We start from the raw sequence: 15,355 nt of genomic DNA, 5'->3' as shown, positions 1-15,355 counted from the left end.
TATACTCAGTTAGTTATACTTACTCCCAAGAAAGTAGAAATGGATAAGCGCAATGATATTTGGAAGTAAATTAATTCCCGTGACCGGAATCGCACATCTTAGAGTAGTGGGTCGAAATTAAAATCGTTTTTAGCTCACTCCCCTTCCTTGAACCTCATAATACACCCCAATTGGGGATGACCCATCATGACTCACACCAGGTACTTGAAACTCTCGTTCGGTATTTACCTTTGAATAGCTTAGTACTATTCAACCTTTCCCATAACCTTCTCCGCTCACTCCCCTTACTTTAGCCTCGTAATACACCCCGATTGGGGATGACCCATCATGACCCACACCCAGGTACTTGGAACCGGTATTTACCTTTGAATAGCTTAGTACTTTCCACCCTTTCCTATTACCTTCTCCGCTCACTCCCCTTACTTTAACCTCATAATACACCCCGATTGGGGATGACCCATCATGACTCACACCAGGTACTTGAAACTCTCGTTCGTTATTTACCTTTGAATAGCTTAGTACTATTCAACCTTTCCCATAACCTTCTCCGCTCACTCCCCTTACTTTAGCCTCGTAATACATCCCAATTGGGGGTTACCCATCATGACCCACACATATAAATGTTTAACACAAATAAATGCTTCTCCAAATAAACTACTAATTAAATAATGCATCTTTTGTACAGGATTTAACGTATTATTTGAATGTATTAACGAATCAAAAGTATTTGTGTAATTTACCCGTTCGGTTGAAATTTCAGAAAATTTATCAATTTAACTTTCGGTAGTAAAATATTCGAATTCTTTGTAACACTTTTATTTTCCAAATAATTTTCGAAGTTTTTTGGAAACAATTCACTATGATTTGACTGTATTTCGTAATAAATATCTTGAAATTCAGAATATTTTGTTTGCAAAGTGGCTATTTCAGATTTTTCTTTCTTCGTAGCTTCCAAAAGCATATGACATTTTTTTATTTTTTTATTTAGTTACTTTTTTAAATAATTAGGTACATTTTTGTATGGCACATGAAAAAAAAAATATATATAAAATTAAAACAGATCATTGAAGTCCTCCTCATTAGGAGATCCTGTGCTGAGGGGGACTATATATTGCATAGTCATTGTATTATATCACATTACATTGTACAAAATTATCTCTAATTGTTTGTGTTAAACAATAATTTTCAATTAAGACTCGGCATTCTCAATTTCTACCGATTTATAACTAGTTTCTCGCTAACTCCTTAAGTCTTGAAGTTCAAAAAAAAAAATCTTATTTTTGAAGATATCTATACATTGGTTTTGCCGAAACGTTAAATATATGAAATTCCCTCGATAGAAAAAAATCGCAAAGTAAGCTCCGAAACTTATTAAAAACACGTTTTGTTCTGTTATTTAATATGTTAAAGGAATGATAAAAAATTAGAGTGTATGTTTAAATGCAAATAAAACTAAGATGAGAGATTTTTGCTCAATTTTAAATGAGTCTTGTTTTATTAAATATTTTCACAGCAGTCGCTTACGTGTGTGCATTTCAATCGCTTTAAATATTAGCGCGCTCTCTCTAACATTCGGATTTGCATAAGACCATTTCAAACATTCGTCAGTCCCGCACAGACGGCAGGCATAGTGGACGTGTGTCAAAAATTTTGGCATCTAAAATTACGTGATTTATTGTAAATAATATTTAATTTCAAATATTTGAATACCTTATTTAACGTGAATATTGCATTTATCGGTTAAATAATATTGTTTTTCAAAAATGTGAAATAAAAAACAAACATAAATGAAATTTCCAAAGGCCGCGGCTTGTGTACATAAGTATACCGTTTTTCACGATTCGCCAAAAATTCGTTTGCTACAAGGCAATGGAAGCTGATTGTTTTAAAACTGTGAGATTATTTCTTGAATGAATTCCGCACTCCTTTTTTACCACTCTGGTATCTACAAACTTAATTGCAACGATTGCCTGGCAATATATATTGGGAAAACTGCGTATAACATAAATATTAGAGTAAAACACGTCAGATGTTTAACAAATACTGGTTATTCAGACGTTGCCGAACATTAAATTAATACTAACCATACTTTTGATAAAAATAAGGCAGTCAAAATTATACATAAAAATAAAATAGGAATACGCCTTAATAATTAAGAAGCATTAGAAATAGTAGTAGGTTGAGATCAACCGAAACCGGTCGACGTATATAGCAAAATAAAGTGGTTTAAAACAAACAAAAATATTTTGAAAAACATATTTAATTCAAATGTATCTTTCACGTATACTTTTATAAAATTTACAAATATCTTTATGAAATTCAATTTTTATTTAAAAAAGAAAAAAAGTGAAGTAAAGCATAAAATCGAGTATTAGAAATTATCCTCAAGGGACAACTCTGTATTACAAAACATATTCAACTTTTCAAGTTGTTTTTATAATTTTATACTTTTTATTATTTTTTAGAATGCGTCCATTTAAAGACATATTTAATGCATTGATAACTGGAAACACCGAGTAAGTTTGTTTTGTATTGGCCATTAAATGATGATGATGTTTTTGTTACGTAACTCCACACAAGTAATTCTGCGTGATTATACAAGTAAAAAATAAAATGTTAATTTTTCGAAATTCTAACGCTTTAAGGTCGATTTCAGGTAAATAAGTTTATAAAATAAAGGATAAATAAATATTATTCTATGGAAAAATATTGTTCTATAGGAAAAAACACAAAGGATTGGTAACTTTTTAATTAAGTATTATTAGTATGTATCTAACTCTATGACAAATAAAAGTGGTGGGCGTCGCCCATCTACAATTCGAATTGCAGAATGCCGCGTCTTAAGAGGAAGCTACAAGCCAAAAATATGTATATTCTTGCTTTGCCTTATTTTGTGACGAATACACAGGCAATAGTTATTAAAATTGCTTGGAAAATTGAGTCAAAAAACGCTCGATTTCATGCGCAAAAGTGGTTTTTATTTATTTTGTATAAAAATTTATAAGTACGCAAAAAATTAATCAACGGAAACTGTCACAGATAATCTTAACCATAATATATTATTTTTTTAAGTTGATTCATTTGTGCATTCATACATTTTTATTGAATAAATACATTTTTAGTAGCTTACATTTATATTTTATATTGAGTAAATTTTTTTTATTTGAATTCTCCTCAAGGGAAAAGATAAGAAAAACATCATTTTATATAAAGCATATTATTTTGTATTTATAATGTAAACAAATTCGTTATAAAGATTAATGGAAAATCACTATTTATCATTAATTAAGCTTCGCCTTAAGTCCGAGTTCTGTTGATTTTATTTCCGAGTAGAGCCGATTTTCCGTTAGCACATATACGTCGTAATGGGGTAAAGTATGGTAGATTGTAGTTCATAATGTTATAATGCAAACATATTAGATAACTCTTTAAAATTATTGTACTGTTTAAATGAATAAATAAATAATTACAAAAAGTCTTCTGTTTTACAAGTTCTTAGGAGGAACCTAGTGTTCAAACCCTGTTGATATAAAGAAGCTTAAAACAATAAAAAATATTTTTAAAATATGTAATTATTATAAGTATATATAATATACGTGTATGTTATGTAAACAAAAGTAGGTTTAATATATTTATACATAAATCTTATAGGAAAAACCTTAATTTTTTTTTTTAAATTGTTTTTAACTTTACAGGAGAAATATTTAAATATGTATTCATTTTTTAAAAGTATGTATCTTTACATGAGTTATTTTAATTTAATATAAAAAGATTTAATTAATTAAATTCGTAATATCCGTAGTTTGAGAATTATGGGCATTTTATCTCCCGCGCGCGTCCGTTCAGTAAAGTATTCGTGTAAAAGTTTATTTATCAAGAACCAAATACCTAACGACTCGTCGACCCTTACTACGCGTAGCCGTTAAATGCATGGCGACTTTTGTTTTGGCAACTTTGTCCAACTTTGGTAAAATTTGATAAAAGTATAAAATATTTGCAAATATATTTATGAGTTACATTATAATATAAAATTAATAAGAACAGAAATAATTCCCACAGTTTGAAAATCACCGGCATGTTAAGTAATGGACACATATTGGTTCTGATATTAGATACATTTTTCAATGTTTTCTTTTATCGTCAACAGATGTAGCAAACTAATTAAATTCTCTTATAATTAGGACGACGGTGACTCTATACGAACTTTATGAAAACTAAAAGAGGTAGGCGTTGCCCATTTACAATTCAAAATGCAAAATGCGGCGTCATCATAAAAAAGGCGTAGTGAAATGCTATCTAACTTCATCGTGGTGGAAGTCAAACTCTAACTACTCGTACGTTCATACAACACCTAGTCGACTTAGAGCGGTGCCTGCCTACCGCATTCAGCGTCCCTTTTAACTATGGCAGTAAGAAGCCTAGCTTCTTACTACCATGCTTTTGGCCACATATGCAATTTAACGTTCAGAGCAGTTTTGTGAAGGTTCACCCAGAATGCATGAACGAGTATGTATGTAACAAACTTATTATTGGGGTAATCAAAGGAAATGGATGACTTGGTAAATACGACCCTACAACGCATATGGCTCGCTTAATTAGAGTTGAACACATACCTTGGCATGTCTGTAGACATATTATTATTTATTTATTTATTTATCAATGTCCTACTGGGCTTTTACATTAAGATCACAACATAAATTTAAAACAACAGTAAAACATAAATAATAAAGCATAAAATACAGTAAACTTAAATTAAATTATTATCTCAATTAACTTTTAAAGAAACTCTTATATACGTGTAATACAAAATAAAAATAAATTAAAAAATATATTATGTATATTTAATTAAGCATGTTATGCTTAAATTATGATTACCTACTCGTTATTTATATTATTATTTATTATTACCACGTCAATAACTTTTTTGCAACTATAGGGAAAGTTTTAGCGAATCGTAAAAAACACAGCACAAACACACTAACACAAACAAACAGATCAAACATCGATACCCAACCAACACAACACAGATTTATATTAAAAACAAGTTCGGAAATGGAAATTAACAAAATAATAAATACATTAAAAAACCGGATTGCTCCTGGATTAGATGAGATAACAACGGATTGCATTAAAATAATAAAAAATGAAATATTAAAACCTATAACACACCTAATCAACCTTAGCATAACACATGCCTGCTTTCCTAATACTCTTAAAAAAGGACTGGTAATCCCTATTTATAAATACGGAGATAAAACGGAAATAACTAACTATAGACCAATCACTTTGTTAAACTCTCTATCAAAGATTTTCGAAAGACTATTAAAAAACCAAATAATAAAACACCTGGAAGAAAACAAATTAATCTCGGACAAACAATACGGATTTAGAGAAAAAAGGAGCACAAAAGAAGCTTTAGCAAGTACAATAGATTATATACATAGCAACTTAGATCAAGGGTTTAAATGCATAGCGATATATCTAGATTTGGCTAAAGCCTTTGATTCAATATGCCACAAAACACTTTTTAAAAAATTAGAAAATATGGGTATCAAAGACAAAGAACTACAACTATTAAAAAGTTACATGAGCGACAGAACACAGCAAGTCAAAATTAATAACTATACTAGCAAACCACTGCCGATTACACATGGAGTTCCACAAGGAAGCATACTAGGGCCCGTTCTTTTCACAATTTACATAAATGAACTTTGCAGCATGGAAATAGATGGAGAAATAATTAGTTACGCAGACGACACAGTTTTACTATTTAAATCTAAGGATTGGAATAAGGTTTATAACATAGCGAATCTAGGAATCACGCAAGTGAAAAAATGGTTGGACTCAAATACACTCACACTAAACATATCGAAAACAAAATTCACAACGTACAGCATAACCAACACAGGACAGCCAAAAAACAATACAAACACCATAAAAATACACGAATGCATAAACACCAACATCTGCGATTGCCCCCCTCTAGAAAAAACAGAACAAATAAAGTATCTAGGAATCGTAATTGACCATAATCTTAGATGGACACATCACATCAAACAAATCACAAATAGACTCCTCAGAACAATACACATTTTCCAAAATATAAGAAACATACCTATATAAAATAAAACAATTGAAAACAATATATTATGCACTATGCCAATCAATAATAGAATATGGAATAATTGCTTGGGGAGGAGCAACAAACGCAGCTATCGCTCAAATAGAAATCGCACAGAAAACGATATTAAAGGTAATACTCAAAAAACATAAGCTAACCGACACAGACCAAATATTTAAAAGCTGCGACATACTTGATATACGCCAATTATATGTTAAAACTCTACTAAACTACATTTTCGACCAAAAAAACAATCCCCAACAAACACAAAATATCACTAATAGACCGGTCAGAAAAGCGTATAAAAAAAACATAAAAACTCCGACGGTAAACACTACCTTTGGACAAAGACACCAGAAATACCACGCAATTAAAGCATTCAACAGTCTTCCACTTGAAACAAAAATTGAGGAAAGTAAAAATAAATTCAAACACAAAATAAAAAAATGGATTAAAGAACAAAAAAGACAATATTTCCAAAATTCTATAACATAAGAGAATAAAACATATACACGCAACACAAAAAATGTATAAGGCAAGCGGCACGCACAAGCACATAGCATTGTAATTGCCGATTTCCATTCTCTTCTAATGTTTTTATTTTGGTGTGAGAATTGGATTTTGATTTCTAATCTTTATTTTTGATGTAAATTTATCTTTATTTTAATGTTGTTTTTTGTTTAAATGTATAAATTCGCATATTTTAAAATGGGGGCCTCAGCACGGGTGAACAACCCAGTGAGGCCAACGTTGCTGAATTGAAATGTAAAGTACTGTAGAGTAATGTATCAATAAATAAATAAAAATAAAAATTTACATGATCCGAAAACTGCTGAATTGATTTGGATTTTTACGGGTCTGGAATTAGAAAAAAAATATCAGTGACATCCATAAACTCATTGCCCAGCCTATGTACCCTCTCGATAACTAAATTGAATACAAAGTTATTGTTGTGAAATAAAATATTCCATCTAGTATGTTTGGGAGGCTCACGTAGTGACAGCAAAATTAAAATGTTAGGGCTGTCAAACATAGAATTAATAATTTTATACAATAAAAGAAGATCAAATATTTTTCGCCTTTCTGATAATTTAGATAAATTTAGTTAACTTCGTAAGTTTACATAATTGATTTTTTTAAAGTTTATAACGAAAGCTAAACGTTAATATTTATTTATGAGGTATGTTATTATATCCTTCTTGTAACTACATTCCGTGCAGTTAAACACATCAACTACTTCTGATAAAACTTTGCCAACTGCATGCAATCTAGGTACTAGCGAGTATCTAAACGACCCAGTCCTGATAATTTTGTGGCATATACCATATCCATAATATTATTACGCTAGCGTCTAGACGGTTTAGGCCCTCTGATTGGTAGAATTCAAATCGTGTGTATCAGGTAAATTCTGCATAGGGGGTCTGCAGGCAAAAAAATACCACTCTGCCCCTCAATTTTAAGCAACCGTAAGGTTCATTTCGGTTTGCAGGCGACCGGATCCAAAAAAATAAGACCTTAAAATTAAGACCCGATTTCATACTGAAATAGGACCGCCACATGTAATACGATATTTCTTCAAAAATATCGTTTATGCTCATATAACTTTTGGATAATATCGAAGAAAATATATTTTTAAAAGTTCGTAATCCATTGGATTAATTACATTGCAATGAAAGTTTTCCACAATTACGTGATTATGTTTGACGTTTATAAAAAATCACGCGTTCCTTCAATATGGCCGATACGCACGGTGGCAACAGTTGGCCGACAGAGCGCACCTCTGGCGGTATAAGAACGAACCAAATGACTGGCGCGAATATTTAAATATGCAGCTCACAGTACACACAACTAACTAAATAACTAACTAACCATCACGCCGTTTCCTCGCAGGGGTAAGCAGAGAGGACGGACCGCCAAACAACTCGGTCTTGGCACACACTTCTATGAAATACACATAGTTATGCAAAATTACTTGACCATTAACAAGCGTTTAATAAGAAGATTTCTTCTGGAAGCTTATGACTTTGCAATGGCATTTTTCATTATTATTAATATTTTTTTTTACTTATTAATTATATGTGATTTTATATTGACATCTTTTCTAATTTCAAAAATTTCAAAATTATTATTTGCGATGCTTTTATTCTGAGTGAAGTATTTTAAGACCTGATTTTTTATCGAAAGTGTGATCATTATTCAAAAGATTTGCAAACTCAGATTCACTATTTCCATTTAGAGCCCTGATATTTTTTTTTAGTTCTGACTTCAAAGTTTCTATTGGTTCTACCTTTGTAAAAGAAATTACAATCATCCCAATTTAGTTTTTAACTCCCGATTATTTTGTTTCATTTTCGCTATCTTTATTATTAAGAATATATTTCTTCATTGTTATTAGTGTAAAACCCCGGTTTAATAGTATCAGGAATGTTTTATTTATAATTTTAGAAGTATCGTTATCCACAAACAGAATTCTACGCGATTGTTTATTTCTATCTTTAGAAATAGGGTAAATATACCGTTTGAAAAGAATATGTTTAATTTTTTTATTTAGTATTTCAACTATCAATTTATTAGAATAACAGTTATTAAATACTATTTGTTTTATGGTTAAATGCTATTTGTTTTTTTTCCGTTCTTAAAATACTTTACACAGGATATAAAGCATCGCAAATAAATAATTTAGAAATTAGAAAACATGTTAATATAAAAGCAGATTTAATTAACAAAATTTTTTCTATAAACTCTCTTTTAAATATTTTCCCACTTAACTGGTCTTTCCCGTCTAACGATATTGTAATTCCTAATTCTTATAAACCCAGCCTACTCTTACCCTTCTTCCATCCTTCCACTTCTTCTTTCCAATTGTAAACTATATTTAATTTTTGACTTCGGTGTATTATACTTATACTTACTATGAGGTGAACTTCGTTCATGAAATATGTATTTGTTGTATATAATAAAGTGATGTTAACTAAGTTATTTGATTTTAATAAAATAAAGTTTTATCGGATAACATTATTTTATCTATTTCCGTTGTATATCAATGCATATGTACACAGTAAAATGTAAACATTATATTTTTTGGACAATTTGCATAGCGCTGCTTTTGTGAGATATCACCTCAGTGGCGCTATGTTGTAATAATCAACCTTTACATATAGATTTTTACACTCCTGATGAAGGTGTATATATATAATCTAACTTAGACATTATTAGATACAGTAACAGTTGTAGGTAAAGAATAACTATCAGTTGGAGTAAAATTAACACCTGCTAATCTCACCGCACAATTACCCTCCTTTTATTCATAAACACGGGTACAACTAATCAATATGTAATAATCTATTATTTCAGTTAACTTTGTTATAACTATCTTTAATTGTTGTGACAAGCTATACGATATTGATTCAATTTATAGACATTGGCGGTTGTAACATATATTTAAGCACTGCAAGTCTCCTATGAGCAAATTATATTAGGTACGATAACAGTTAATATCAGTTGTAGACATGTAGTCATTAATAGTGTTTCATTTAAAATAATCTCAAATCTAACATCAAATTTCATTTGTTCAAACAACTGTCATTCTTATTATGCCTAAATTGATCATGTTATTATTCACTAACTCCTTCCTGTTCCGTGTTTTAACAATATATACTCACCCTCTCTCTGTAAATGACCCAATATCTATCTATTAAATGTAACTGTTGTTAGTATCACTTAAACTGAGCGAAGCCCAACTAAGTGCTGCCCGCAGGGCCCAGCAGCAAAAAACCCGCGGAGCGGGTTTTTAACTGCTAGTAATATATTATTATGCTTATACCTCCGACAGTGATGTTCTTGCGAAACATAACTGAGAAACAGTCGTCTGCATTACTTGCGTCTATTTGTTATTTTTTTGGAAAATGACATATAGGGTGTTAGAATTTGTCTATGGTCTTGCTGCAAAACCCACGTCAAATACGGTCACCAAAAATATTAAAGCATTTAAAGCAACCTGTGGATTCCTAATGTACTTTCACTAGATCGATACTGAGAGTGTCTTCCGCTTGCCACTTGGTTGCGGTTACAAATAATTACAATGTGTGACTATTATGAATGTGTTTCAGTGCCTTACGACCAAGTGGACCAAGACTCGGCGCTGGTGGAGATGTTCGGACAGGTAGGCGCCTATAAATGCAAGTACTTCGTGGCAGTGGGCGCGGTGGCCGGCCTGACGGTCTCCATGTTCGGCTCCATGTTCCCCATGCCGCGCATCGTGTACGCCATGGCACAGGACGGACTCATCTTCAGGTAACTACATATACAATCTGATAAGATAAGTTGCCTAATGCTATAGTATGATAATGTCATCATCATTTAGGGTGACAAATTGATAAGTGGTTTTATAGTAAAGAGTATATTTCTCAGGGTATAACGAGCCTTACAGTGTTTCACTGTGCGCCAAAATCTGCAATCCCTTGCCAGATTACGTCCGTGAAAAGCAGGATATGAAACAGAATTCCCAGTGCGTGGGCATGCTTATGTAAATCGTGCTTATAAGGATGTAAAGAAAGCAATGGATTCATATTGAATCAGTTAGAACATATATTTTTATCAAAGATAGTAAAGTTAAGAATACGGTGGGTTATTAGATGACTCACCAATGGACCGTTTTGGTAGCTATCCTATTCTATAAATCACTGATTACGTTAGCCGTCATTGATTGTAACGGAGAAAACCATCAGGGAACGGTTTTTATCTTCGCTGGATAGCGTGACACTGTCGAAGCCATGCTGATGAGAGGTTCTGAAGACACGGGTAATACTTGCTGTTTTCCGGCTAAGCTCAGGTGACAAAGAAATCGCAATTTACTTTTCACCAATGTGAATAATGAACGGCGTTATCCAATTACTGCGATGAACTCGATAACGGTTACTTTTCATTCTCAATCATGTGCGTTTCATCACGCTATTATACTTAGATCATAAACACCGACATATTACACCGAGTATATACTCTCAATTGAATAACCACATCTCATACAAGAGAACTTTAACACCGCGAACCCGCCCGAAGTAAGACATTGTCTAATTAATTTTGAATCTAGTTGACTGTGCTAACTCCGTTTTCTTGCCAGTGAACCTTTCCGGAAACGGAACCCGCTCGACTCGTTCCTCCAGTGTTGCCCTACTCATCCACTTATTAATTAATTCATTATTTAGGAAATCATTATCTAGTACTCGACTGATGCAGATTGTACTGCGGCGTTATATATCATGTTATAGAGCAGTGTTTATTATACTACTGTGAGTGAATAACAATTATAATATTTATATTTAGTATTAATACTGCTTCATAACAAAACCCATGTTTGGAACACCAATAAACTTCACAACGATTCAGAATGCTTTTTCATTGTCTGATCTGCAAAATGAGATCCCAATATGGTCATGTTCGAACAATCTTCTCGATAATTATCAGTTGGATATTCATACTTCACCCTTGTCACTCATGATGTGACCAAGATACTGAATTTCTTTTCAAGTAAAATTTATTCTTCAAATGTGTATGTATTTTTTTACTCTTCGAATGTGTATGTAACCTACGTGTAAAAAAAAAAAGAAAAAAAACTGTCTTCTGTAAGAGGGTTTGATGGCAAACGATCCTAGGGTAGTAAAAATCAATATTTTTCAATTTTTTTTTTTTGATTTTCAATATAATATTTTCGAACGTCAAAGAATTTCTCGCATCGCTCACGCAACATCTTCAAACCGGTCACAACCATTCAAAATGAAACGTGTTGAATTTGAAATGATAAATTTGTGTTCTGCACACTGATAAAATATATGAATGGCGAATTCAACAGTCCATGGCAAGCCCAGTGGCGGCGTAAAGGGGGGGCGGGGGGGGCGGTCCGCTCCGGGTACCAAGGACCAAGGGGTGACAACGACAACACACTTGTGCAGCCAAATAAGACCTGCGTCACACACAGCTATAAAAGCGCAAGCAGATATCTTTTGAACCGCGAGCGCTTATCTTTTCTACCGTCACACGACGCCATAAAATATTTCTTCCTATGGTAGCAGAAGGAGTCAGACGAATTAGAGAGCTGCCACGAAATTCCATTTCTTTTTACTGAATTGACAGCTGTCATCCGCCCGTTTAGGCAGTTCCATAATTAAAATGCTCCGTAATATTCCTGGCATGCCAAAATCTATCTTTTAGAGGGAATAGAGAGGGAGTTACATCAGATAATAGAGGAAATTTCTTAGAATTAGTTAATCTACTGTCTAAATATGACCCAGTGCTAAAATAACACATGCTGAAAATTGAATATGCCACCTTTATAAACCGAAAACGGGTAGATTCATATTTGTCCAAAGACATTCAAAATGAGTTCATAAACCTTTTGGGGAAGGAGGTGAAAGATAACACTGTGAACGACATAAAAAAAGCCAAATATTTTGGAACTATTTTTGACAGCACTCGAGATAAATCACATGTTGATCAGATGAGTTACGTGATCAGATATGTTAATATTCAAGGCAATCAAGTTGAAGTGAAGGAATCATTTCTAGGTTTTTTCCCTATAGCTGGAAAGACTGCAGTTGATCTTACTGAAAATATCCTTACACAGCTGGGGAGTGATAATTTAGACATACATCTATGTCGAGCCCAAGGATATGATAATGCTGCAACCATGGCAGGAATTCATGGTGGTGTACAAGCAAAAATCAAAGGACGCAATCCGAAAGCGTTGTTTTCGGCTTGTGCAAATCATTTGCATAATTTATGTGGAGTGCACACCGTTTGGTAGCTTTTCTTCAAGTTTAACTCTTTTCAAAACTGTAGAAAGAGTTTACACGTTCTTTTCATCATCCACACATCGGTGGGAAATATTAATGAAAAATGTAGGCGTGTCCGTTAAACGGCTATCAGAGACAAGATGGAGTGCTCATCACGACGCTGTTTAACCTTTGAAGAATAATTTTGAGATGCTTGTATCAACACTCGAAGATATGTGTGATCCCAACACCAGTAAAGAAAACGTTGAGACAAGGAAAGCAGCATCAACACTCATACCAGCTTTGTGTGACTTCAGTTTTCTTTGCTATCTTTCCTTTTGGTGTGAAGTACTAGAAGAAGTTAATCAGATGCAAAAGTATATTCAAACATCTGGGCTATCATTAGAAAAGAGTGTAATAAACATTAAGGTCCTTAAAATTAAGTCAACGCAATCAAATAGTGGAAAAGGCTATTTGCTACGCAACAAAAATATGTGAGGACTTTGACATTCCGATTGAAGGAAAAAGAGGAAGGAGGAGATTTCTTAAACGTATGCCCGGAGAAATGGCCCGAGATGCTGGTCTTAAATTACCAGACGAGCTGCAGAGAGCAATGTTAGACTGTCACGATAGATTTTACAAAGAACTAGACCATCGTTACAAGGCAATGGATTTTATTCTGGTTACATTTAGTGTTGTTCAGACAAAAACTTTGGTAACATCACCAGAAGGAGATCTTCGTGGAATGGTTACAAATTTATTAAAAATTTACGATGAATTTTCAGCAGAGGATATCGTGTTGGAGATATTACGATTGAGGCGCCATTTAGAAGCCGCCAACATTTCTGCCGACGAAACAGTTTAATGGACTACATTGGAGCTCCTCAGATTAATTGTAAATGGGGCTATTCTGAGTCAGTTCCAAGTTTAGCGCTGTGTCTAAGATTTTTTTTGACAATCTGTGTTTCAGTGGCTTCATGTGAAAGAAGCTTTTCAAAGTTAAAATTAATAAAATCTTATTTAAGATCCACAATGAGCCAAGCGCGACTAACCAATCTTTCGATTATCAATTGAAAGAGACAGGAAAATAAATGTTGATAATGTCATCAAATATTTCAGTAAAATAAAGTCTCGTAAGCATGTTTAGTATTCGGTGTTTTATTTTAAGTAGGGGTGCTCAATACAAAACAGCCCCGGGTGCCAATCTACCCTACGCCGCCACTGGGCAAGCCTTCTCTATTTTATGCGACAGTAGAATTTCGCACTAATTCTATAAACAACAAAGAGAGTCCATCGAAGATGATGATCACATTGGTAGTGACTGTTTGGTAGGTCTGTGTGTTTGCTGCCCTATTAACAGCATGTTTGGTTACTCAGGCGCCTGGCACACATCCTGCCTACCACGGGCACGCCGGTACTAGCGACCTTCAGCACAGGTATGGCCGCCGCAGTGGTGTCCCTCTTCATCAGGCTGGAGGTCCTTGTGGAAATGATGAGTATTGGTAAGTCATTAAATCTTTCCAGTACATTTCATGTTACATTCTTTTACTTCTCTTTCTGAGTCCTTGAAACATATCGTTTCTCCTCTTCCTCCATTGTGAGCAAATTTCAATGAGTTTTCGTATTAATTTTACATCTTTATATGAATCTTCAGCACCCAAGGCTAGGTACAAACTTCCATCTGACCTGATAATGAAAACTGTAAGACTATCAAGAACTAAAAAGTACAGGTATGGGATTAACAAGAGGCACCAAATATCTGCTTTTAATTATAATTTCATTCTAATCAGTTATATACTATGTTCCAAGAGCGTTTAGATTAACTGTGGGTGTTCCAGTGTGTTTCGTGTGTCGTGTGTCGATGCTTCTTACGAGATTCGTACCCCGGGAGCGTAGGTATTGAGTGTTCGTACGATTGGTCTCCAGGAACGCTGCTGGCCTACACTCTGGTGTCCACGTGCGTGCTGATCCTCCGCTACCAGCCGCACTCCACCAACCTCATCGAGCTGCTACCGCAAAGTCTTCGCACGCCCATCATGGGAACCCCCGTCAAGGAGACCAACGTCGATGGATCGTCTCTAAACGTCCACAAAGGGGTATTTTTACAATTTTCATTTTTCCTGCCTCATCATGTATTATTCCTTTTAATAACCACACCGTCTGCATGGCAGTGCCGTTGACTTCTTGGCTTTGAACCTAGAGGTCTAGGGTTCGAGACCTGGCGTGGACTGTCATTTCACTACTTTTTGCACTTTACTCAAGCGTGGAAGATACTCAGTATCACCCTGTTTAGGATTCACCGTTCAGAATCGAAACGCTGCCTGACATGGGTTTAGTTACATATTCTATATTTGAAGGTATCTATTAAATTATATTAATGTTTTACCTCTGTATATGAATAAAAGGCAGGTTTTGTGCACTATAGACTCGAAAACCACCGGTTTGTTCTTATTAGTGCCATGGGTGT

General features: G+C 33.8%; 1 protein-coding gene across 1 annotated transcript in view; it reads left to right on the top strand.

Moving 5' to 3' along the window:
• LOC149409489 (solute carrier family 7 member 14) overlaps positions 1–15,355 on the top strand; it is a 231,573-nt gene that overhangs the window by 184,562 nt on the left and 31,656 nt on the right. Inside the window, exons 8-10 of the mRNA XM_089649803.1 lie at positions 10,231–10,414; positions 14,266–14,390; positions 14,815–14,984. Of these exons, the coding sequence (XP_089505929.1) occupies positions 10,231–10,414; positions 14,266–14,390; positions 14,815–14,984 (479 nt within the window). The remainder of the gene's footprint in view (positions 1–10,230; positions 10,415–14,265; positions 14,391–14,814; positions 14,985–15,355) is intronic.

This window comes from Hesperophylax consimilis, chromosome 31, assembly GCF_061612785.1.
Source record: "Hesperophylax consimilis isolate HC1 chromosome 31, BYU_Hcon_1.0, whole genome shotgun sequence".
NCBI classification, from domain to species: domain Eukaryota; kingdom Metazoa; phylum Arthropoda; class Insecta; order Trichoptera; family Limnephilidae; genus Hesperophylax; species Hesperophylax consimilis.
This window is presented reverse-complemented; position numbering and strand designations above follow the sequence as displayed.